Source organism: Trachinotus anak, unplaced genomic scaffold, assembly GCF_046630095.1.
Source record: "Trachinotus anak isolate AG129_WGS33_773 ecotype Australia unplaced genomic scaffold, CSIRO_AGI_Tana_v1 ptg000003l, whole genome shotgun sequence".
Classification (NCBI taxonomy): domain Eukaryota; kingdom Metazoa; phylum Chordata; class Actinopteri; order Carangiformes; family Carangidae; genus Trachinotus; species Trachinotus anak.
The window spans coordinates 16,284,661-16,309,728 of NW_027273854.1; the positions used below are offsets into that span (position 1 = coordinate 16,284,661).

At 40.5% G+C, this 25,068-nt stretch overlaps 1 protein-coding gene across 3 annotated transcripts in view; it reads left to right on the forward strand.

Annotated features, from left to right (window-relative positions):
• The window catches only part of cacna1ha (calcium channel, voltage-dependent, T type, alpha 1H subunit a), a 115,936-nt gene that overhangs the window by 67,904 nt on the left and 22,964 nt on the right, over positions 1 to 25,068 (forward strand). For 2 of the 3 annotated variants that reach the window (XM_071474131.1, XM_071474132.1), the window contains exons 8-20: positions 3,138 to 3,230; positions 4,761 to 4,999; positions 5,896 to 6,473; positions 10,160 to 10,359; positions 10,619 to 10,813; positions 16,291 to 16,442; positions 17,231 to 17,416; positions 17,566 to 17,683; positions 19,867 to 20,022; positions 21,033 to 21,120; positions 21,265 to 21,548; positions 22,210 to 22,581; positions 24,766 to 24,869. In XM_071474131.1, the coding sequence (XP_071330232.1) occupies positions 3,138 to 3,230; positions 4,761 to 4,999; positions 5,896 to 6,473; positions 10,160 to 10,359; positions 10,619 to 10,813; positions 16,291 to 16,442; positions 17,231 to 17,416; positions 17,566 to 17,683; positions 19,867 to 20,022; positions 21,033 to 21,120; positions 21,265 to 21,548; positions 22,210 to 22,581; positions 24,766 to 24,869 (2,765 nt within the window). The remainder of the gene's footprint in view (positions 1 to 3,137; positions 3,231 to 4,760; positions 5,000 to 5,895; positions 6,474 to 10,159; positions 10,360 to 10,618; positions 10,814 to 16,290; positions 16,443 to 17,230; positions 17,417 to 17,565; positions 17,684 to 19,866; positions 20,023 to 21,032; positions 21,121 to 21,264; positions 21,549 to 22,209; positions 22,582 to 24,765; positions 24,870 to 25,068) is intronic. The other variant, XM_071474133.1, reaches the window with a different exon arrangement.

Consider the following 25,068-nt stretch of genomic DNA (forward strand, 5'->3'; position numbering starts at 1 on the left):
CTGCACTGTTGTGATATGAATTCCAGCCCTTCTAATAGATCTGTCCAGGAGCCACTGATAGATCTGACTCTGTGTGTAATGGGCTCTGACTTGCACAACACGATTTTCTCAAAGAGTCTTACCCAGTCTTACCTACAAATTACCCCAGACAGCACAAATACTGAACACACACCTACACACACCTACACACACACACACCCACACACATTGAAAAGTTGTGAGTACCTAAAAGAGATTAGTATGTCTGTTTGTGCGTGTGTGGGGAGGGTGGGGGTCTCAGCTCGCATTCAGAGGCTTTAAAGATTTGATTTGTCTTTTTTTTTTTTTTCTCCTGAGATGGTTTAGTGAGCATCACGTTGAGTCATGGATGAGATTAATTTTCTAGCCAGGTGTGTGAGTGTACGTCTCACGGTAGCTGTTTACTCACAGTGTGCAGCCACAAAACCTCTAATTTGTGTTTAAATACATAAGGACATTTTTGAATTTGTTGTAGCAAATTACGATAGGAAAGGTTGCATGTATTAGTCACACTGGTGTAGTTGTGTAACAGGATAAACTGAAATACAGATCAGAAGTTTGTATCATTTGGTTCTGTGTGTTTAAGAGTATCAACATTCATGAAAGTTGGCAGGGTTGTGCTTAATTTCTTTTATGAAATGTTATCGTTGGTCAGTAAAGGACCTCTGGCGATGGAAATATTTAAATTGATAATTGCAGACATTGAGTGATCACATTTATTATACAATTTATATTAACAGTTAAAGCATTTTTAATATTTATTTTCAGAATATTGGCTAACATGGCAACATGGATAGAAAGAATAAAAGATGAGGCAGGAAAAGAAAAGTGATGGCGACACAGACACAGACTGGGAGAGATAGAAAGCACCTTGAATGTTAAATGAGGTGCTTGGCTTGTTATCCCAGTCTACAGCTTAATTCCTTCAGTATCTGTAAATATAAAGAGCATGAATTATACATTTCAGGCTTTTATACATTGCAGGCTTTTGAAAACATTTCAGCCCTGGGCTCCAAACTGAGTTAATTCAGGGTTACCCTGGGACTGCTGCCGAGTACAAGCTGTTAACATGTCACGTTGGGTACCCACCACAACCAAGCCTGTGGCTTAATTGGGTCCCAACTAGGGTCAATACATAAAATACACTATGACAGCTTCCCTTGTTGATTCCCTTGTGGATCTTAGAGGTTTCTTCAGTTTTGATCTTTGGAGATTTAGCCAGCTGTATCCAGGTTTGTTTAGGGTCAGGATGAGTGTTTTAGACCCAGCAAAGATGGTAGTTTATAATATTGTCACATGCTTCCTGAGGTTTCTGATTCATTTGAGCACTCACATCATTTACTAGTTTATTTGCTTGGGTTTTTCTCATTTTCTTTTTTGACTGCAGGAGTCTTACTAGAATTCATTATGTGCAATTGATTTTACGGGAGGATGTAAACTGTCAGTCAATCCCAGCCCTGACAAATGGTGACAACGAGGCTGAGAGTGAGAGACTGATAAAAATGTAGGAGAAGAAAAAGTGAGAAAGAGGAAGGAATGGCACATGAAGAGGTAGAGAGGAGAGATAAAGAATGACTAGAGGGGCAAAGACATCTGAGGGTTATCAGGCCCATGTTCCTATCAGCCTGCTGGTTAATGACTACTGACCCTGTACACACACAGACACACACGTGCTCTGGCAGACGGTCCATTAGTGTTCAAGAACAATGTGTTGGTTAAGTCATTCACCAACGACACCTGAGAGCGTGCTCTCTGCTCCACACGCATGTCATTAGCATGAATTACGAGACTGATGGTAGCTGGTAGCTCTCTCTCATCTTCAGGAGTGGGGGGGGGGTTATGGTTTGTTCAGCTTATCGCCTCCATCTCCTCTCTTAACCACTGTCAACAGAGAATCTCCTCTTTTCCATCACATACATATCATCGACTCTTATAAGATAGCTCGACACACGCATCAAGACTGGCGGTCACATTTGCTCGAGAGCAGATGGTCCTTAAAAAAAATGATCCTTTCTTTCATTTTGATAAAGAAGATATTCTTTTTTGCAATTCTTGATTCATCGTATGAGTGATAGACGGTCTGGTTGTGTGTCATGTTTGTGATGATGACTGTTTGTATAGAATAAAAAGATGCACAGTGGTTATATTTTAGAGGTGTGTTTTTGTAGAGCATTCTGGGAAAGTGTGGATTAATCGTCTCTGGGTCTGTGGGTGTATGTGTGTGTGTGTGTGTATGTGTGTGTGTGTGTGTGTGTGTGTGTGTGTGTTTGTCCATAATATTCAGTTGTGGTGTCTGTTTATGTTTAATTTGTGTGTGACTCTTTATCCCATACACAGGTATGCATGCATGTGCCTGTTGGCAGGTGTGTTTTTGTTTAGTGTGTATGTGCTCATGCCGTTGTTGTGTGTGTGCTCTATGCTATAATGTGTTATGCTAGCTGAGGTGTAAATGTAGAGGTGTGAGTGTATTATCGGTTTGGCTGAGCTAAGCCGCCGCTTTCATGTCTCAACATCTCAACTGCTCATTAGCATCGTAGCTACATGAAAGAGCTGCGTCAGTCCCCTGGTGCGCAGACACACACACACACACACACACACACACACACACACACACACACACCCACACACACATATTCGTCTTTCTACAGTTGTGAGGGCGCTCATTGAAGTGATGCATTCCTTAACCATCACAAATAAATGTCTATGTCTATGACCCTCCCCCTAACCTTTAAACCAAGTGTGAACCATCTAACAGCCCATTGAAGTTGTGAAGACGGACCAAAATATCATCACAAAAAAGGTTTCAAACCAAAAATTTGTCCACACCACCATAGAAAGATATGTGCACACGTACACACTCACACACAGACGCACACATACTTTCAAGAGGCTGGAGGGACACCACAAGCTTTCCTCTGAGGAGCAGCCATTAAAAACAGAATTGGAAATGTAGTCCATCTGACTGCTGTGTACTTTGAATATTATGTGAGCACAGTTCAGTGCATGTATGGGTGTGTTTGTCCTATGTTTTTGGGGAAACAGCAATGAAAGGTTTTTTTTTCCTGCATTTCCTGTTCATATATGTCTGTCTCTCTGTGTCTTTTTGCTTCTACCACCAGGTCATCACACTAGAAGGATGGGTAGATATCATGTACTATGTCATGGATGCACACTCCTTCTACAATTTTATATATTTTATACTGCTCATTATTGTAAGTACCACCTTGTGTTTATTTTCATTTAGTTCACCTTTTCTGATTTTTCAGGGTGTTGCCCAAAATAGCATAAGAATGAATTAGAAAAAAAAAATTAAAATTAAAAAAAAAAAATATATATATATATATATATATATATATATATATATATATATATATATATATATATATATATATATATATATATATATATATTTATATGTATATGATCCCAAACCCAGTGGAGCTCAGTTTTTCACTGTAATCCTGACTAGCTGTAGTTTTCTAAAACAATGTGGCTCTTTGTTGGAGTAATAGCCAACTGTTAATTCTAGTTTCACTTATGAATTCTAAGTGCAAAGTGGGTCAGAATATTAAGTTAAATATGTATGTCATTATACTTAAATTTACTACTCTCTTGTTTAGTATAACACACTGTTATACGTGCTCTGATCTGCACATTAAAAGACAATTAAAATGAAAACTTGCTTTATTAAAACTGGACAGAATTTAGCAGCAGAAGCATTTTGAACCCAGCACTACCTGAAATACACATTTCTTCAATCCTGCTCCTCTTTATACTGCTTTACACCGTTTGCAATGTTGTAGTTTGAATGCTCAACAAATATTCATATGCTCCTGAAAGTTTTTGTTGTGCATTTATTTTTCAGTTCTGCTTTAGAAACCCCAGAATAACCTTTTTAAGGTTAAGCACTAAATTCAGCTTGGAGCACAACTCCCTTTTGTCGGACATTGTAAACGTCTTATCGTGTGTAATTTCACTCTTATCATGCTGTTGTGTGGGTTTACAAAGATCCCAGCTTAGGCTGCATTCTGAAATGCTGTATGAGCTCCCTGCCTGCCTGTCGTTTGATGTAAAAGTGCTTATTATGCATTCAGAGGCAGAGAGGGAGAAAAAATATTGGGGGAAAGCAAAGAAGGGCTGGAGGAAGGGATGAAAGAAAAACAGTGTTTCATATAGAAAGTGGGTGAGACGGAAATGAAGACAAATGACAATGTGAGGAAAATATATTTTTTTTAAAGATTGAAGAGAAGATTGCTTGTCTAATTTCCTGTCGCTCTGTCAATAAGACAATAATGAAATGATAGATGGACATTTCATGACACTGTAGATTAGATGGATATTTCTAACTTCCTGCTAAGACCACTTCATCAGAGCATAATTTAAAACTCATATTCCCTAAGTGAATTTTATTATCTCTGGTTCTGTCCAAACAGGCTGCATCTTAATTAAATATAAGCCATCTTAATGCTTCTTGTTGACATAGTGTGTTATTACACTTTCAACATCTTGAAGGGGGTGAAGTGAGTTGTTCCTTAAATAAACTGATGAATCAATAAATTGATGCAGTAGCCACAGGGTTGATTTTCAGGTTTACCAGCAAGGTGAAAGATTTCTCGCTGCTATAACAACACTCATATAGAGTAGGTCAGTGGGATGACAGTTAACACAACTGCTCATCTATCAGTACAAAGCTGGTTTGCTGCAGTTTTATCACCTTAGCTATTCTTTACCTCCACAACCAGGTGGGCTCTTTCTTCATGATCAACTTGTGCCTCGTGGTCATCGCCACCCAGTTCTCTGAGACAAAGCAAAGGGAGAACGCCCTGATGAGGGAGCAGCGCGCACGCTACATGTCCAATGACTCCACGCTCGCCAGTTACAGCGAACCGGGCTCGTGCTATGAGGAGATGCTGCGCTACATCAGTCACCTTTATCGCAAGTTCACACGCAGGCTGCAGAGGATGTACTCCGGATGGCACAGGTGAGACAGGACCTGAGTGAAACATTTCCAAAAGGATACACTGCAAATTAAAAGGAGAAGCTTTCAGTTGCCTGTAGCATGAGGAGTTGGAGTAAATGTGCTTATTTCACTTCCACCTCGTTAAATAATTATCAGGATCATCCAGAAATGACCTAGATATCGACCACACCCCTTGTCATATTGTTTCCAGGTTGTCTCAGTAACACCTTGACGGAACTTCTTCAGATTTGGCACAAATGTCCATTTGGACTCAGGGATGAAATGATTAGATCGACCTTGGCCTTAGGTCAAAGGCCTTAGGTCAAAGGCCAAAGTCAATGTGACCTCACAAAACACTTTTTAGCCATTACTCTACACTTCACACAGCAAATTTCACACAAATGGTAATTTTATATGACTCTGGATGAACATGGATGTAATCTGAAACTAGTCTGAGTCGCAGGGTAATACAATTGTGAGGTGATAATTCTAGTTTTATGTCTGTACCTCTGGCTCTGTGGACATTACCAACTAGACCCATTTCATGCATGCTAGTTGACTTTCTGTAATATTATGAAAATATCAGGAGAGATTTCCCTTTATTGAAATTATAATCACACATTTTCCCCAGGTTAAATTAATCATGGCTTTGCCCAGCAGTTCAGTCTTTGCTGGTCCTCTTGTGTCTATTTGCAACACAATATGGGTCATTTGGGGCAACTAAAACGTGTTTTGTTATGAGCATTTAATTTAGCGGGCTTCAGTAATTGTGTATCTCACAGAATTATATTATGCATGACCCCCAAAATTGTTGAGAACCTCATCCATAGAGATGCATTCAGATGCAAACACATAAAAGCACACACCTGGAGTAATACCTTCTCTATCCATGTTCATATCTCTTGTCCTCTGACCAGCAAACGGCGTAAAAAGGTGAATCCTAATGGCAGTGGCGGAGGCAGTAACGGTGGGGGTAATGGACATGGCCACGGGTCCAGCAGGGGCTGCGGTGCTTCAGGCCCAAATAATGCATTGTGGCTGAGACCGATCCATAACCTCCTGCAGCACCACCAGCACCAGCACTGTCGCCTCAGCAATGGGGGGCAGCACACCATCAATGTGGGAACTGCTGAGCACATAGACAGAGAAGGAAGCATTGGAGGAGGGGAGGAGCTCGAGATGAAGTCGCTTCCTGTCCGGAGAGGAAGTACAAATGGAAATAACAGTGGCGGCAGTGGTGGCAATGGTGGCGGTGGCGGCAACGGAAGCAACCCATCTGCGGTCACCTATGGCATGGGGGCGTTGCTCGGGCGGCTGAATGGGGGGATGAATTATCCCACCATTCTGCCGTCTTTTGTGTGCAGCTACAGCAGTAAGACACCACCACCTCACTCGCAGCAGTGCAGGCCCAGTCCTGAGCAGCATCCACCAAACCACCCATCTTCTGAACACACAGAGACACTCAACAAGCTCTACGAGCTGATGGGACAGCACAGTAAGAGAACACACACATCATACGCAGACACATACAGTACACAATTTTAATTTCATACATTAGCTAGAAAAAAATTGAATGTGCAATCACCCGAAAGTCTGAATCACCATGATCTTTCTCCTGGGAAGAAAATCATAATTTAGGCAACTGAGTGGAGACTCAGTCAGCTTGAGTAAACAGCAGCCACCATGGTCATATATAGGATATGCGATACATTCCCCTCAGGCTCCATTGCATTTGTGTAATCACACTCACTTTCATCTCCAGTTTTCATCTTCATGTCTTGTTCTTTCTTTATGCAGGTTCCCCTGTCCTCTTCCCCATATTGACCCAAGTTAGCCTGTGGCTAAGTCTGCTGTGTCTGTGTGTGTCTGTGTCTGTGTCTGTGTGTGTGTGTGTGTGTGTGTGTGTGTGTGTGTGTGTGTGTGTGTGTGTGTGTGTGTGTGTGTGTGTGTGCGTCTGTGTGCGTTTGTCTCAAGCAGCACTTAGAGAGTCCTGACAGGAAATCCATGTCTCAAGTGTTACAATCATTAGCGCAGAGAGGTGGATAAACGGGAGGATTGAGGGAATCAACATGGTGTATGGGGAGTAGCAGAGGAGGAAAAGTAGCCAGTGTAAAGTACCATAAATAAAGCCCAGGTATTTTGAAAAATGTGGGAGATGAAAGAAAGAAACGGATGAAATTCAGAAGAGAGGCATAACTTATGAAAGATTCATTGGAGAGGCTGAGGGAGGGAGAGAGAGAGAAAAATAAATTCGATCAATAGAGAGTAAAAACTGAAAGGGCAGAGGGAAAGGAAGAAAGAAGCGGGGTTAGCTCAGGGTACGGCATGAGGCAGAGAGAGAAAAGGACAGAACAGACACGAAGGAGGCAACATGAGGCTGTATTTGCTGCAAAGTAAAATGAAAAAGCAGCAGCAGTATAATAGACCTGTCTGTTCTGTCCTATATTTTTCTGGTGTTTTATTTGAAGTTTTGATAACCATAAGGAGATACCTTTGTGGTTTGAAGTATCAAAAACATTGCAATATAGTTTTACATCTCCTCTCTCACACTTCTCCCTGTAGCGCAAGGAAGAGCAGGGCTTTTGTGTTGGTCTCTGTGCCTTTCTTCTGATTGGCTAACTGTTTTCTGAGTGACACATGGCCAGGCCAATCATAAATAATGTATTGTAGCCCACTACTGTAGCTTGATAAAAAATATTGGTAAATGCAAATGCAGATGGTCAGTCAGCACTTGTGACATCACAAAATTACAGAAGTCCTGACGGCTTGTTTTAAGGCACAGTTTCTGAATACGGGCTGTGTGCACATCTCTGGACTCTGGATTGAACGTTTTGAAACTTTCACAGTATTTATATAGCACATAACATACACCTGCTTCATAATCAAAAAAGACATGGAAATCTCACTTTCTACAGTATGGGATCTTTAATGGGGTAAGACTGCCAACACACACTTTCACACACATTCATTATTGTGTGTTGAAAGTCACACATTTTAAATCAACTTTAAATGACAGCGATTTAATCGTTTGCAGCTGATTGAAACCTGTAAAAAAAAAAGTGTGGGGATGTCGCCTCCAGTCACTGTCAGACATTTCTGGATCTGTAGTCTCTAAATGTTGCTTTCAGCTTTGTTAGATGACTCAGTCTCAGATAAATCTTGTAATGTAATGGTCATAGAGTTTGATTCACATTCTTTTGTTGAATAGCCCCTTTAGACTGTAAATTCTTCCTAATGTTCTTGGGAATATTTCTCAACTTAAGCTGCTCTCAAATCTAATTGTAGCATAAATGTTATCTAAATCTAACCTTATGTAATATAACTTAATGTGGGGTTGGGATGAATTTGAGCAACCTTTTTGCAAGGCAAATATTTATTTTGCTAACAGAATTTGTGAGAATGCAAACAATCCGTCAAGAGTTGGAATCAAAATGCTTTGATAAATAGACATGGAGATTTATTGACCGTATAAAAGGCAATAGAATATGAGGACAACTCTCAGAATTATTGTTTATACTTTGAGGTATTAGATAGTGTTGTAAACTGTCTGATGTGCTGCTTGAAGCTGCTTTTGAAGAGCTGATGTTTCCAGAAGTCATGCTTTACTGCTGTTGGTTTTCAGCTGTGCTTTACACTTCCTCCATACTGATTTTGAGAGGATGTAGTCAGAGAACAGAGGGTGAGAGGAGTCAGCCAGGATCTCGTGGTGTGGGCGAGCTCTCAGTACTCACTGCAGTAACTTGTTTTGGCTCTCTACTGAGATAGGACATCCCTTCAGCACTACATGTAAAATTTCAGTTACATTATATTCTTCTAGCTTTATCATTAAATCATGATGTCTCACTCACGTATTTCTCTGTCTCTTGTTCTCCTTTTTAACTGTAGCACTGTGTTTTAAAATATAATGTCTTGACATAAGTCAAAGAAACCACCAAAGCCATCAGTCCAGATGAGAGAAGAGTCACCTTCAGTTATGCTGCATTCTTTCACTTCACTTTGCAGTGAATGGATTTTCAGATATTCTTGCCCTCTGTTTTGCCTGTCAGGCTTTATACAGTACAATCTGTCCTACCTTAATGTTAACACTGGCTATGTAGGAATAGCAAAACTAGCCAGTGGTGTGCAAGTTCACACTTCCCCAGAGCTAGTTCAAAGTTCAGTTCACAAAGGTTAAAATGAACGAGTTCACATTCATAGTTAACAATTTAGAAATAGAATAAGATAAGTTCACAGTCTACTCATGAACTTATGAACTAAAAGAACCGCTTAATGTTAATTTCTTCCGTTCTTCCTTTTTCAGTAGATCATTCATCCACTCACTCATTCACTCATTCATCCCAGCCTTAAATCATTGCAACTTCTCAAACTATAGATATACTATATATACGCTATACAGTAACAGACAGAGATTAGTTTGAAAAAGATTAGAAAAACCAATGTGAGTATATGCTTTATGTGTATACCCTGTGAGTTTGACTCAGCTGGAGGAACTTTGTGGCTGTTCATGGTCTGATTCTTTTCTTAATGATTTGTTCATAAAAGTCCTTCAAATGTTCACATGAACTGACTTCAGCAGCACCAGTAGCTGTGCTGTTTGTGTTGCTAGCACCAGACACTGCACTCGACACATGCCATGTTCCGTAAAACCTTGTGTCCTGCCTTAAAACCAAAAGTTTTAAGGTTCTTCTTCTTCTTCTGGTGTGTTTTTTTATTTATGTGTTTTTTTTTTTTTTTAATGGCTTTTTGGTTCACTGCTGCCACCTTCTGATGTATGAATGCTGGCATTCACGTTCACCAGTTGCAGACAGATTTGTTCAGTGCATTGTTTGGCAAAAAAATTAGCGCGTTCATGCACAACACCGAAAATAGCTCCTTTAATTACTGTCTCTGCTATTATTACTTGTAAAAAATATAACATATTTTGTGATATTAGTATAATAACTGCACAGATATGAAACCATTGCTCCCAAAGAACTGTACTTTAAAATTGGCACCAGGCTTGGATCCAACGTAAACACATTTCCATCACAAAGCTAGATCAACACAGAGTTTCTGACAATGAAACAACTGTTACACGTTTGTCCTACTCAATAAAGCCAAACCGCCACAACAGCAGCACATGATTAGTGCTAGGAACAATCCCTCTGCAACAGCTGACCATCCATCCATTTCTCCCTCCAGGTCGCCAGAGGCTGCTGTACCAGCTGGCAGGCGTGGTGCCCAGCCCTCTGCTCCTGGAGCTGCTTAGCTGCCCTCTGTGTGCCCGCAGCCTGGAGACCTTAGAGCTGGAACTGGGAGACCTGGAGGGAGGCAGAGGAGAGGCAGACGGACTGCACGACTTCCCCCAGGTCAGAATGGATGGCGGTGCACTAATGATGATGGTAAACAGTGATTATAAAGGTTTTGAAAGTGGTGGTTTTGTATTAATGACAATGATGATGAAGGCAAAATAAAAATTGATAATTTATGTAATTAAGATGTAGCATGCAAGTTTAGTGATGTATGTATGAAAACAAACATAACAGATAAAATGTGACGGAAAAAAAAACTGCAGCAACTGCTACGTAAAATGCTTATTGTATCAAACATCAACACTGCACTAAATCAGCATTTTCATCTCACTTTAAATGACTCATTCAGGGGGGAGATCTGAGAGGTAGAAGAGGTCGGAGCAGGCGGCGGGGGGTTGTAGAGTACAAGAACGGAGCAGTTCGGGCCTGGATTGACTTCAGGGAAAAACTGAAGAGGATTGTGGAAAGTAAATACTTCAACCGGGGGATCATGATCGCTATCCTCATCAATACTCTCAGCATGGGGATAGAGTACCACGAGCAGGTAAGAGTATATATGCTGTGTAGGGTGAATGAAAGCAATTCAAAACTAAGAGTGACCTTAATAGAGAAGTAAGCAGTTGGATGAGAGGCGTTGGCTGTCAGAAATAGTACTTGTGCGTGAAAATGGCATTTGGCTGAAAGTCTAAATGAGAGGAAGTGAGGGTGTAGCAGGGGAGGAGGCAGGATGGACAGGGTGAGGGAATGAGGGAAGAAAGAGAAGGAGTGGTGGAGCAGCTCTCTCCCTCTTTCTCACACACTCACACACAAATAGCCATCTAGGCACTGTCACACACTCTCTGGGATTATGTTTCAAGTGTATCCTGTGTGGCCAACATCTGGGATGTATCGGCCTAATAATACCGCTTCCCATTCCCTTCCTCCGCTGTCTCACACACTGACAAAAGTTGTGTGGTTGCACAGACACATTCATTTGCCGAGTTTTTTCACCCAAGACAGTATATTTTATATGCACACACACGCTCAAAACCTTTTTATTCCCCACCCGAATAGCAAATGGATAAAAACCCAAAAAGAAGATTCTCGTGCATGCACACGGTCCATTCCCTCCCCTCCCCTCTCAATCTCTCCTTGCCTCCCTCTCCTCTAATTCCCTCTCCAGGGGATGTGAGTGTGTGTGTATTTCTATCTTTGTGGAATAAACATAAGGAGCAACTGGGAGAGCCATGGCCTTATTGGGCCAATAACACACACACACACACACAAACGGACTGAAGCGTTATGTAAGAGTGCCTCCTCCCCTCAGTACTCATCATCCCCCCTCTGTGACACCTAGCCAAACTTTATGAGACTATGAGTGTATATGTGTGTGAAGAGGTGTATGAATGTAGGAGGTATAGTGTAGACTGTGTGAGTGTAGAGAGACAGGAAGAGACAAATGGAGAGAGAAAGAGGGAGATGATTGTGGCTTGTTTTGGCTACATTTATACTGATTCCAGATTGAAAATAGATGATTGTTATTGAATCTGCGTGAAACTCAAAGCCCACATGTGAACTGATTTATGCAAATTGATTCAAACCACATTGTCTGACCACTCAGAACTTCACACACAATACAACTAGCATTACGTAAAAAGTTTCATTAATTGGCCTTGAGCACAACATAAGACTGTGACTAGATGTCATTAGTTGCATGCAGTTATTTAACAAGGACTGACAACTTGAGCAATCACAAATAACAGCATGGGTGGTTAAATCCTTAGATTATACCTGAGAAACAATTCAGATTTACCTGCACACTGAACATAACCTTTGTCTTTAAGTTTATGTATTAAAAGAACGCACACACAAACAATGTAGGTAAGCTCTACTGTAATTGTTATTATGCACAACTGAGAGATCCAACAGGTAACGTTTTACTTTCTTAACTAAATAGATGTAAATCTGCTAAACAGACGTCAGAAGAAAGAGCGTGATGTCTGACAGATTAAGATGGAATATCATGCAGTAAATGTGTAGTACCTCAGTTAAAAATACTACTGCAATGCTTGTTCAAAACATGCTTGTTATGTTAGTAATGATGAAATATTTCATTTAATCATCTAATCATCATCATCTAATTTTCACATCACTGTTGTGTTATGGTTTTAGCAATAATAATAATAATAACAACAACAATAATAATAATAATAATAATAATAATTATTATTATTATTATTATTATTATTATTATTATTATTATTATTATTATTATTATTATTATTATTATTATTATTATTGTTAGGTCTGAACACTTAATGGAAATATTAGAAATTACAATATAGTGTGTCATAGCAGCCCTTTCCTTGAACTGAGGAATCTGTATTTTTACTTGAATTCAGACTTAAATTGGGTATGACATGGATTTATTTCATCACTAGATTAACATGCAGTTAAAAAAAATCACTGGCAAATGTATTTTTGCATCAGCAAGGAAAATATTTGAAACGATTTAGATTGCAACAACAGTCTGTAATGTTAGTTTAAGCCATATTCTCACTCATACATGATTGTTAAAGGAATAAGAAAATATACAACAGCTGAATAACAACATTAGATGATGCATGGTGAAATATGTGACCATAACAGCAGCGATAAATTACTTGTTCCGCCTGTTAATAATCCTAATATATCAGGCCTGGCTGTGGAGAAAAAGTAAACAAATCGCTGCTGTCTTGCTGTTGCTGCATCTTCAACAAAGCGCTCCGGGATGCTTTGGCTTCAAGTGACTGTGCATCAGTGCTGTTGTGCTGTGAGAAGCCATTTCCAATTTGCAGAGCATGGTCTCTGTCTGTAATACTCCCACTCTAGATGATCCCGTACAGGTTTTGTAGGTGCAGCTTGCATGCTTTGATCATACACAGCCATCTTTGTGACATAGTTGTCATAATTAATGACATCAGTTGCGTGGATGCATTGCCCCAGCCCTAATGTTGTTTCCTTTTATATGTATGTTGAGAACTGCTCATCCAAAAAACTTCACTTTCGTGGGTCCTCAGCAGTACACTCACAAAGTTTGAAGTCAGTCAGAGGAGCAAATCAAAGGACAGACAGAAAGAAAGAAAGACAGATTCCTCCATTTATAGTGTGATATACTCTATACTAATATATGCTAAGATATACCATTTGATTCACTTTATTATAGTGTTTTTCAAGATTGTTTTTATTTACGTCGGTGTCCTGCTTAATAATGAAGGTTGTTCCTTAACTCTGCTTTGCCAGAGAAACTGTGTTTTGTGTGTGTGTGTGTGTGTGTGTGTGTGTGTGTTGTGGTTTCTTCCCTCATAATCTTAAGGGCAAGGTCATGCAGAGCTGCATTCACGTACACAAACACAGAAAATATCTTGTTAAAGCAGAGTCAGAGTATTTCATTCAGATTGATCACCTGGTCTTTCAAACTTGATGATGGTAGTGGAACGCCAAGTCCGAAGCACAAGTTTTGAATATGCATTTGGGACCACAGCAGAGAACATAAAGTATATTGACCATATGGTTAAGCCATTCAGTTACTAATGATCGCCACAGTCTGGATCTTCTTCTACAAATGGGATGAGCTAGCAACTCAAGGGCACCTTGATCAGATGTATTAATGTAGGGAAGAGCTTTTTTTTTTTCACGCTGGCCCCTAGATAGAAACAGCTTCTTTAACCCTGAATGTGGCTCCTGCTTCCTCCCAACTTCTCATGCATTAGCCAGAACCAGAATTCAATCTTGAGTTATTTAGCTCTTCAAACCTTAAGCTGTCAGGTTTGTGCCCTACAGCTATCACTGTATTGTAGTAGTGTTTTAACCTAAAGCAGTAAGTCAATATACATTTGTGATTGTATGAGGCATTAAAGCTGTCATATGCACCCCTTTACTCATCTGGGGCAGAGACAGAAGGCTATAGATGTCATGAAAATACCCCTAGTCCACTGTTAACTAGTTATATATATGGATCTAGCATTGTGTGGGCTTAAGATAGAATAGCTAGCTCTTTTTTAAAGCTTCTTTGAAATGCTTTATAGTTATTATTTTGCCACCTGGCTAATCAGTGAAACACAATCTGAACAAACAACCAGGACAGTAAATGGCTAGTCTCTTATTGTTTGTCCAGTTCTTTATTTGCGCTACACGACAGCTTGCGCTTGAGTCCCCTCACGTTTCATTTGTGTCCTTTTATTTTTGCACGGGTGTGTCTGCAAGTTGATTTATAAACTCATCATCCAAAAAACGGTAACCATACAAAAACAGAGATGTGGTATGCTTTAGATTACACAACCCTGTAATGCACTGTAGATATACTCATCATACAGCAACACAGTTTGTAATCATGGTGAGGTCAAACTAGGGCAATCACTGTCAGAACTGTCCATTACAGGTAAAAGTATAAATAGTTAGCAATAATATGTAAGAAATACCTTAAAAATGTACTGTACTTGATTAAGTATTCTTAGATGCTATCCACACTAACAGTCTTGAAAGTGAAAGGTTTGTGGTTCCTCAAAGGAAGCTCTGTGCTTTTGTGTGTCTGCCTGTGTGTTTGGGGTGAAGTGAGGTGAGGTGAGGAGTGCTGTGTAGTATGGTGCCCTCTATCTGTGATCATTATCATAATCCTCAGTTGTGCGATAAGCATCCTGAATGAGATGTAAAAGTTTCATTTTTTTCAGTTGTCATTTTAATCAGAATGTATAATTCTATAAGACTTTGATTATGAAAACTGAAGCCGTCATAAATATCATGAAATCATAATTATACGTGGATGATTACATTTTCATTTTGACATTAAACTTTTCATATGATGTATTTTTATATGATGAATAAATCCAGCCTCATCAGGCATATTACATCTTTTTTTTAAACCTTCCAACAGTGCAACATTGGACGTTCCTGCAACATGCTGATAGAGCACAATAACCCAGAATGAAGGTTACCTCCTACCTGTGGTTGTAGCAGGATGTCTGGGATTTTATACATTAATCATGTCAGTGTGTTTTTAATGCAGAATATACTGTGCCTACTTTTATACACCATGGGCTCAGAATACGAAATGGGCTTTGGGCCTGTTCGTTGTTGATCTCCCACATGAAAAGAATCGCAATTAGTTTTAATTAGTGTGCCGAGCGTGACACGAGATTTAAATTGTGGAGCAGAGACTTAAGTTTTTTTTTTAAACTGTTAGGCAGAATGCAGTTTAAGAATTTATGGTTTGGAATGATTCAGTCATCAGGGGATCATAATTATTCATTAGGTGTGAATCCTGGACTGCATAAAGTTTGTTACCGAAGAATAAGGGTACCGTGTGAAAGAGTAATGGAATATGAAGAATAGGAGGACGAGAATATTATATAAGCTAAGAAGAGTGTTGGAAGGACTCTTTCAAGAGGATTGAGTGTGAGAACAGGATAGCACCCACCTGCTCTCACACTCAATGAGACACATATATATGAACTCAGCTGTGTTACACTGAGGCACCTGAAATAGTCCCAGTCATTTTATAAGATGATATATAAGTTATAGGTTGCATGGCTGGATATGTACATGTGATATATTTGGAAAGGGTAGGTAGAGTCTGTGTCATATCTTTTAAATGTATTAAGTATATTTAGGTCACTGATTCAGCTCAAGCCAAAAAAAAAAAAACAACTTATGATACATTCATCAGAGCACAAAACGCATTTTCCACAAAAGACTTGACTACATGCTTTATGAGGGGGTCTCAGTTAAATCTTTGCTGGATCACTGACTGTACTGTGAGGTAAGTGGAGTGGATCAGCAGTAATAGATGGGTGCTGCTGGTCCCGAGTGATTGATCGGTCCTGACTGCAGCTCTGAACTTGATTGATAATGTCTGTGCTCAGGGCACAAAGACCAAAGGGGTTTAACAGTTCTGAGATAAAAGGGTGGAGATATTAACTGACTTGTTCTTTCTTTCTCCTTTTCTTCTTTGTGTCTTTTTTGTCTCATCTTCTCTTGCTTTCTCTCTCTCTTCTATCCCTCCAGCCCGAGGAGCTGACCGATGTGTTAGAGATCAGTAACATAGTCTTTACCAGTATGTTTGTCCTGGAGATGGGCTTCATGCTGCTGGCTTTTGGCTTGTTTGGATACATCAGGAACCCATACAACATATTCGACAGCATCATTGTAATCATCAGGTAATATTCATCTACCTGTACTATATGTGCAAATAAGCTTTTAACAGTGAATCTGAAGACACACTACAAAGACGGGTGACACCTATTGGAGCTACAGCAGTAATTCAGAAACCTCTCAAAGGGCTGTGCACATGCTCCTACAATTAGTATTACCCCAGGTAACTACCCTTTTAATTGCACACAGAAACAGAATACCTAGACACATAAACCATGTGTCGGATCAGCTTCAGTTTAAAGCTGCCCCTCTGTTCTTCTTCTCCAGCTTGTCAGTCATTAAGTTTCGTGTCAGGTTTACTGCCGCAGAATCCATCTTTGCAGTAGCTCAGATTGACACAGTCATGATGGATCGCACAGGAGCAGCTTCACTTGCTGCCACAGCAGATTCTCGATCCTGTCGGGAGTCAGGCTTCGCTGTCTGGCTGTCATTTAGTTTGATAGAACTCATATTGGATCAGGGGACTTTTTGAAATGTGTTGTCGTGTTACTTGTGTTAGTGAAGGGGAATTACCTTGATAAACACTAGAGATTTACTGCACTTCTTCAAAACAAAATATATGTTGCAGATTGCAAGGCTGACATTTGATATGATAAATTCTACAACTGTATTAAAATGTTAGGTTAAATTGGACTGAATACATAATATACTACAGCATGTCTACATTCTAGCAGCAGTATAACGACAGTGCATGTAACCAATACATGTATAACAGAAGTGATCAAATGCAAGCTCCAACTTTTAAATTGTACAATAGCATTTTAAGACAGATGTGGTTATTTGTGGTTCTCAGCGTGTGGGAAATAATCGGTCAGGCAGACGGTGGGCTGTCAGTCCTGAGAACATTTCGTCTGCTGCGGGTTCTGAAGCTGGTTCGCTTCCTGCCTGCCCTGAGGAGACAACTGGTAGTCCTGATGAAGACCATGGACAACGTGGCCACCTTCTGCATGCTGCTGATGCTTTTCATCTTCACTTTCAGGTATGCACATACAACATGCATAACCCTCCCAACCTGTCTATCTTCAGCCATCTCTGTCAGAGAAAATGTACATATTGTGTTATCAAATCATCCCTCACAAATTGCATACATTTAAATCATAATGTCTGCATTTTCTTATTTCTCTGCAGTATACTGGGTATGCATCTGTTTGGTTGTAAATTCAGCCTCCAAATGGAGAATGGAGACACAATCCCTGACCGCAAGAACTTTGACTCTTTACTCTGGGCCATCGTCACTGTGTTCCAGGTAAATTCTTGTCTCCATAATTTATAGAGCGACCCTGCATTCCCACTTGGATTGCAATCAAAATGTTGCTGTGTTTTAGTGTTAATTGGCCCTTATTTACAGATTGCTCTCTCAGCTTTTTCTTGGTCATATTCATTTGCCAAATCTTTACTTACATTAACTTTAAGGAATTTTGGATGATACACTTATTTTCCTTCCTGCTAAGTGATTAGAAGACTGATACCACTGTCATGAATATATGGTAATTGTGAAACTTCCACAGGCTGCAGGTTAGCTTAGCTTAGCATAAAGATTGGAAACGGGATAACAGCTAGCCCGGCTCTGTTCCCCCTTTCAGCACTAATTAATATATTTTTTTAAAAAGTCTAAAAACCAAAAGCTGTGGTTTTATAGGTGGTTAAATACCATACTATTTATGTGCTGGGTGCAGTTACTTCCTGATGTCTCCGCTGGTTGCTCGGCAACCTTACTGTGATGACAAGGTTGATACCATGAAGGTAGATGGTCTTATCTAACTCTTTAAAAGAAAGCAAACACGTGTATTCCCCAAAATGTCAAACTATTCCTTTAATGGAAATGTTTACTTAGTTTTTGTAACGTATCATCAATATCATCTGTTGTTTTGTTTAATATCTCTAGTTTGTCTATTTGCAGTTCAGCGGCTTTGTGTATTCTTCCTGAGTGAATCATGGATGTTTGACACTTCTACAAACATTAGCTCACAGAAAATTTGTTGTTTTTAAGAATATTAATATCAGTGGGCCGCCCCTGTACAGTATTTAGATTTGCAGTCACAAAGCAGGACAGGTGATCTTCTTCAGCTGCAGCTCTTTTCTGCAGCGAGACACACATAACTGGCTTCCCTCCAAAATGAGAGCTCAAACGTGCTCCTTACTGTTTCTTATTACAACCATATTGAGTCAGAAAAGGTGGGAAAAATGGCAGCCAGAGCATCACATTCTTAGTACAGTATACTTGCAGAAGACACACACTGGGCAGTGAGTGTCTGTGTGTGTGTGTGTGTGTGTGTGTGTGTGTGTGTGTGTGTGTGTGTGTGTGTGTGTATGTGTGTGCGCATGCGCTTATATTTTTATCCCAACATAGACCACATGTGCTTCTCTGCCATCCCAAATCAAAATGTCAAACTGAGCCCTGAGTGTGGTCATGTGTACATGTGTGTTTTTGTTTGTGTGTGTGTGTGCCAAACTTAACTGCCAAGGTCTGCTCATTAGTAAAATGCTGTGAAATATGAAATTCTGCTTATGCACACCCACAATCTTGCTTTCACTATTATTTCTATTTTTTGCTCTCCTTGTGTGGAGATATTGTCCAATCGCTCCAGATAGATCGTCCTCTTTTCTATAGTGGATGTGTCAGCAGAAAGGTAGAACACAGAAGTTTGTGTGTGTGTCTGTGTGTGTGTGTGTGTGTGTGTGTGTGTGTGTGTGTGTGTGTGTGTGTGTGCGCGCGCGCAAGAGAGCTGCTGAAGAAGCATTTTATCCAGAACTGACTGTCATGTGGACACTCACTATACACTTATTATAGTTTCCTGGGGAGTAGCTACAGTACACACAAATCTATGCACACATGCAAAGGTGCGTACACACATTCACACAGACAGCGTAATGAATTGCCTTCCTGCCCCAGCGTTTAAATGAGTGGGCAGTGACGAAGTGAGCTTTCATGCTGCATCATGAACACCGTCCTAGTTTTAAATGCTTTCATCACTCACATTGATTTAAACACAGGCACGCACACACACACACACACACACACACACACACACACCAGCATATACATTATGTCAATTTATAGTAAACCCATGCGCATGAGGTTGAAGCACTGTGGCATGATGGCAATAAAAGCAGCTCAATACTTGGTTTTAATAAAGTATATACCACCCACAAGCACTGTAACGGCTGATATTGCTCCGTTTCTTTCTTTCATTACCTTTCCATCTGTGTCCCTGTTTCTCTCTATTTTTCTGCCTCCCCTTTACTTCCTTTCCCTCCATGTCTTTACATCTGTGGACCTTTACTCTCTTTCTCATGTTTATTATATGTCTCTGAGCCTCACATTCCCTCTGTCCTTGTCCATTCCCGCCTCTATCCATCTCTCCCCCTCCACTACCACCTTATTTCTGCCTAATCGTTGAGACATTGTGTTTTATATTCAATCTTTAGATTCTCACCCAGGAGGACTGGAATGTGGTGTTGTATAACGGCATGGCCTCTACCTCTCCATGGGCAGCTCTCTACTTTGTTGCTCTTATGACATTTGGCAACTATGTGCTCTTCAATTTACTGGTGGCCATCTTGGTTGAGGGCTTCCAGGCGGAGGTGAGAATGACTGATATTGGGTTCAGTGTCTTTTGATTTATTGTCACAATATTTTTCAATATGCACCTTTAAAGCTCTGAGTGCAAAGGATAGAAAAAGACCCTTTAATACTCTTATTTTTTTACATTTTGTAAAATGAGGTGTATTTTAAGATGTAAGGCTCTAGAGTTTTGTGATTGTACTGCACAAAGATTTGTTTTCTTTTTCAGTGTTTCACATCTTTTTGATGTTTCTGTATCTTGGGGAGACGCTGCAGATGAAGTATCAATGGCAATCCAGTGGCACAGAGCAAATCAGTTGTCAAGATTCACATTCTTTTATGCTACTTTGATCTGGTCAACACTGCATATGTTGCACTCTTTTCTGTGCTTGCATTGTCACATAAGTTGGTGAAGGAACACCCCCATAGACTTTCCCCAGATACTCTTTTTATTGATCTTTTACAGGTTTCATATTATACAATTTCCAACCATTAGACACATGCAAGTGCACAGAAAAGTAGATTTATTGTAGATAGTAGTAGTAGATTGTGGCTCTAATTCTAGAAGAGAAGAGTAAAGATTATTGTCGAGCAGCATCTCTCTCCCATGTGCATTCATGCTGTATGAGGACCTTCACTTTCTGTTAATTAACTCCCAGTGGAGCAAGGGCGCATGTCCAGACTCTTAGCAAACTGTCACATCATGTAAGGCACCAAGAGAATGAAGATTATTACCGGTCCCTAACACAACCACTGATCATTTCAGATAATCAATGTTCCTCATCCAGCCCTGTTATCATATGTACCCCAGGTGTACACGGTGCCATCATCCATGCAAATCTCCTCTCAGTGCACTTCTGTGTGTGCTTGCTCTGCGTGCCTTGATTAAAAAATTAGCACCCGTAATCTTCCCCATGGTGGTTAACTCAGAAGAAATTGGGAAAAAAATACAGAAATAATATTTTGGTTATTTGTATGAATGTGTGTGTGTGTGTGTGTGTGTGTGTGTGTGTGTGTGTGTGTGTTGTAGGGTGATGCTAATCGGTCGGAGTCAGATGATGAGAAGAAATCAGACAACTCTGAGGAGGATGAGAAGGTAGAACAGCTCAGAGACACCGGTGGGTTAAATGATGGATGATTCATTCAGTTTATTTCATAATGTGCTTTTTTATGACTGACTAATTACAAACTGTATGACAGAACAACTAAATGAATAAAAGATGATTTTATAGAACAGCTTTATCCCTTCTTCTTCTACACAGAGCTAAAGATGTACTCTCTGATGATGACAGCTAACGGTCACGTTGACCCTCGCGGCTCGATGGCTCCTCCTATAATCATGCGAACGGCAGCTACACCCATGCCCACTCCTAAGAGCTCTCTGGGGCCTGAATCCATCCTCGGGGAGGAGCTCATGTACAGAGAGGGGGTCCCTCAATATGGCGAGGCAGGACTGGTTCTGTCTGACGCAGGAACTGATCATGCAGGGTCTCGCCGCGGAAGCTCCACCTCCATGGATCCCTTAGCCTATGATCAGCGTTCTCTAGTGAGTTTAAATGGAGAAATTAACCCTAAACCTGTTCATCAGTCTATTAACAAACCAGCAATTACTCATTAATACATTTAGGTGCCATCTACAGTATATATTTAAAGATAATTGTGTAATATATACAGTTTGATACATATGACATCCCAGTTAGAAAAAGGTAGATCATCACCATCACACTCCAGCTGTGGAGTGAACTTTGTTCCTCTACTTTAGGAATCAGAAGTGTAGACATAAGATCCCTTTCCCTTTAAAAGTTTCAATCTGCTGGTGCCCTGAAAATAAAATTAAATCCACTACCATGGCAGACATATTGATTCCCTTATTGCTGCTTGGAAGAGTCGTATTTCTACGCCACTAATGAACTTTTTATTTATTGATATTGTATTTTCTAGAAGTTCTTGCCTATGCCTTGTCTGCGATCAATTTCTGTCTGGACAATGTGGAGCCCTGTGGAAAATATGTCAAGAAAGAAGCCCTTTGTTTTTGATTCTAAAAGACTGACACCAAATTTTCACTGCAGAATTGACAGAGAATTATGTTTTTTTTCTTCTCAAAAATGGCCAGGTTGCCATTTAGAAACTACTGTAAATCTGGCAAATGAAGCACACATATTGCCATAGCCACACACTATGGTCACCCCTATTTTCTGTCTCTCCAGGGCCTGTCGAGTCCCAGCCACCGCTCCCCTCTTCCTCCCCGTGGGTCCGGCAGCTCGTGGGGAAGCCGCCGCTCTAGCTGGAACAGTTTGGGTAGAGCGCCAAGTCTCAAGAGGCGAGACACCAGCGGAGAGAGGGAGAGCCTGTTGTCCGGGGAGGGTGGAGAGGAGGAAGATGGCAGGGAGGACAAGGGGGAGGCCGGTGGGAACAACAGATTACGACCGGGGTCCTTGGAGCTGCTGCAGGCGTCCACACTCTTGCCTTCCATAATAGCGGAGTATGGCGACTGCAACGGGAGGAGCCTGACGTACGACCCCAACATGAACTCTGACTCCAAGGACGACTCCTTGCCTGAAGATGACATAGACGATGACGTAAGTTACCATGAGTCACAGCTTTCAAAATGTTGTTTAGGAAAGGCTTAACAGGAAATTCTGAAGCTGATCTCTATAGTCAAACAAAACAAATGAACATTGACCAAAGGGCTTTACAGAGAGATGAAATTATTACAGTTAAGCGAAAGCACAGGACTGATCCAATAAAAATACAGACGTGAATAAGAGGATATAAATAAATTCATTAAAAGATATCTGGAAACAATAGTGACACAAACAGCATTGCACAAACAACAACAAATTAAATATAAACAAATAAAGCTTGAGTTTGGTCAGGCAGCTCCTCATGATGACAACAAACAGACTAAAGAATAGACAGAGGTGTTTAAACAGGTTGTAGAGATATCAGTGGAGGGGGAAGATCTAATTGTTAGTGGAAAACTGTTTCAAAGATTAACTGAAAAGTCTCACTTTTGGTTTTTAGCAGGTGTGTAGAAGGGAGAGAGGTGGAACAGGGGACGAGCAGTTCAGAGATGTAACCTGATGCCAGTCAAAATAAAAACCCAAATAAAAACCTGGTAACCGATGACGAGAGGCCAGTACAGGGGAGATGTGCTCTCTCTCCTGGGTACCTCAGGCCTGCTGACAGTTTTGCAGAACAGTTGAGCCTCTGTAGTTTTACTTTATTATGTAAATTCTTAATCGTTTAATCTGCCCTCTCTCACTCTGTTTACATATTTTATTTCCCGCCATCTTTCCTTGCTCATGCAGTTCTCCTTTGTCTGCTTTGCCCTTTGTCTCTCTGTTACTTGGAGATATTATAGTGTGTGTTTTTGTGTTCACACTGTAAGGCCTGCAGGGACGCTAATTGTCATGCTGTAATTGATTGGCTTGAGCAGTAATTGTTTTCTCAGCGGGTGCAAAACAACTTGTGTATGCACTGTCACTGTGGCTGTGCATCTGTGTGTGTGCATGTGTGTATGAATTGTTGAAGGGTGGATGACCTCTGTTGCGACAGTTTTGATGGTTTTATTGGCTCCAAATTGAGTTTATAAACCCATGAAATCCACTGAAACAAAAGGGCTCTCCCTGGGCACACTGAGTATGGGAAGCTTAGTACAGACCCTCTACCAGTGTATTGGTGTGTTTTTGCATGTGCGTGTGCATCTGTGTGTGTGTGTGTGTGTGTGTGTGTGTGTGTGTGTGTGTGTGTGTGTGTGTGTGTGTGTGTGTGTGTGTGTGTGTGCGTGTGCGTGTGTGTAAGTGTGTATGGCATGCCGGCAGAGACATGTATATGCATGTAGTTCTCTGTGTGTCTGTGTCAAGGATTATGGATTTCAGCTGCAAAGATATTTGAGCAGCAGATTCTTTTCATCCACACACACACACACACACACACACACATATACACAGACACACACGTGTGTGCTGCAGCTTGCCAAATAAGCAGTGTCTTTGGAGCTTCTTGACTTTGGGCTGTTTTTAATTAGGATCCCAAAGTACAGAAGCTGTGCACCTAAGTGTTCTTCTGTTAGTTTTTTTACAAACTTTAATGAGTTTCACTGCACTTTCTATTGAGGTCAGGGACTAGCTGGTCCGTCTGTTTTCGTCCAGTTATCTCCAGCTCGACTTATGCAAGAAAACACTTGTTTGTTGTGCCCTCATTAGATTTAAATGTGGAGAGGCTAACATCAGCAACACTGTGAAACTATCATGTAATTGTTGGGGCATGTACATTCTTCCCAGTACAGCTATAGTTGTTGTCGAGCGCACATTGTTTTTTGACAGTGAAGTTATAAAACATGTACAAGTTGTTCTATTACCTGTGTATAGAATCAGTAGACTGAAGAATACCATTTCTCCAGAGCTGATGGTTTGAGACTGTGTATGTTAAATCCAATACAGTTACAGTCTACTGCATGAAAAACCATACAATTGACTGGTCTAATGGAATTTAAAACTTATTGATTTGCTGTGACGGGGATCTGTGACAGACAACTTGCTTGCTGCTCTCTAGTTTATATGATAGTGTCAATGTGGAGAATAAAGACGATGATAACACTGACCATAGCCAAGTAGCGGTGATGATGTCATTTTGGTGCTGATGGTATTAAAAGTGATGGTTTTCTATCTTGAGAATAAAATTATAATAATATCTAATGATAAATTATGAAGAAAGGATTAGTGTTACTGATGCTGACCTGTGACCTTTCACCCCTGCAGAGTTCTTTGTGCTACTCGATTAAAAAGGAGCTCCGTAACATGAAGCCCCGCTGGTGCAAAGAGCATGAAGACTGGACACTGTATTTGTTCTCTCCAGAAAGCCGGTGAGTCACACACACACTACACAAAATTTCAATACATGTCTCTGAGGTTCTGGTGTCCATTGGCCTTAAGACTTTTAAACTCCCTTTTTCCTGCTTCTTGTTGCTTTATTTAGTTATCTTGGTCCCCTCTTTTTCTTCTCTTGGTAATTGTTTGATCAATAGCTTTAACCGACCATGGATGTTTTATCAATGCCTCTGT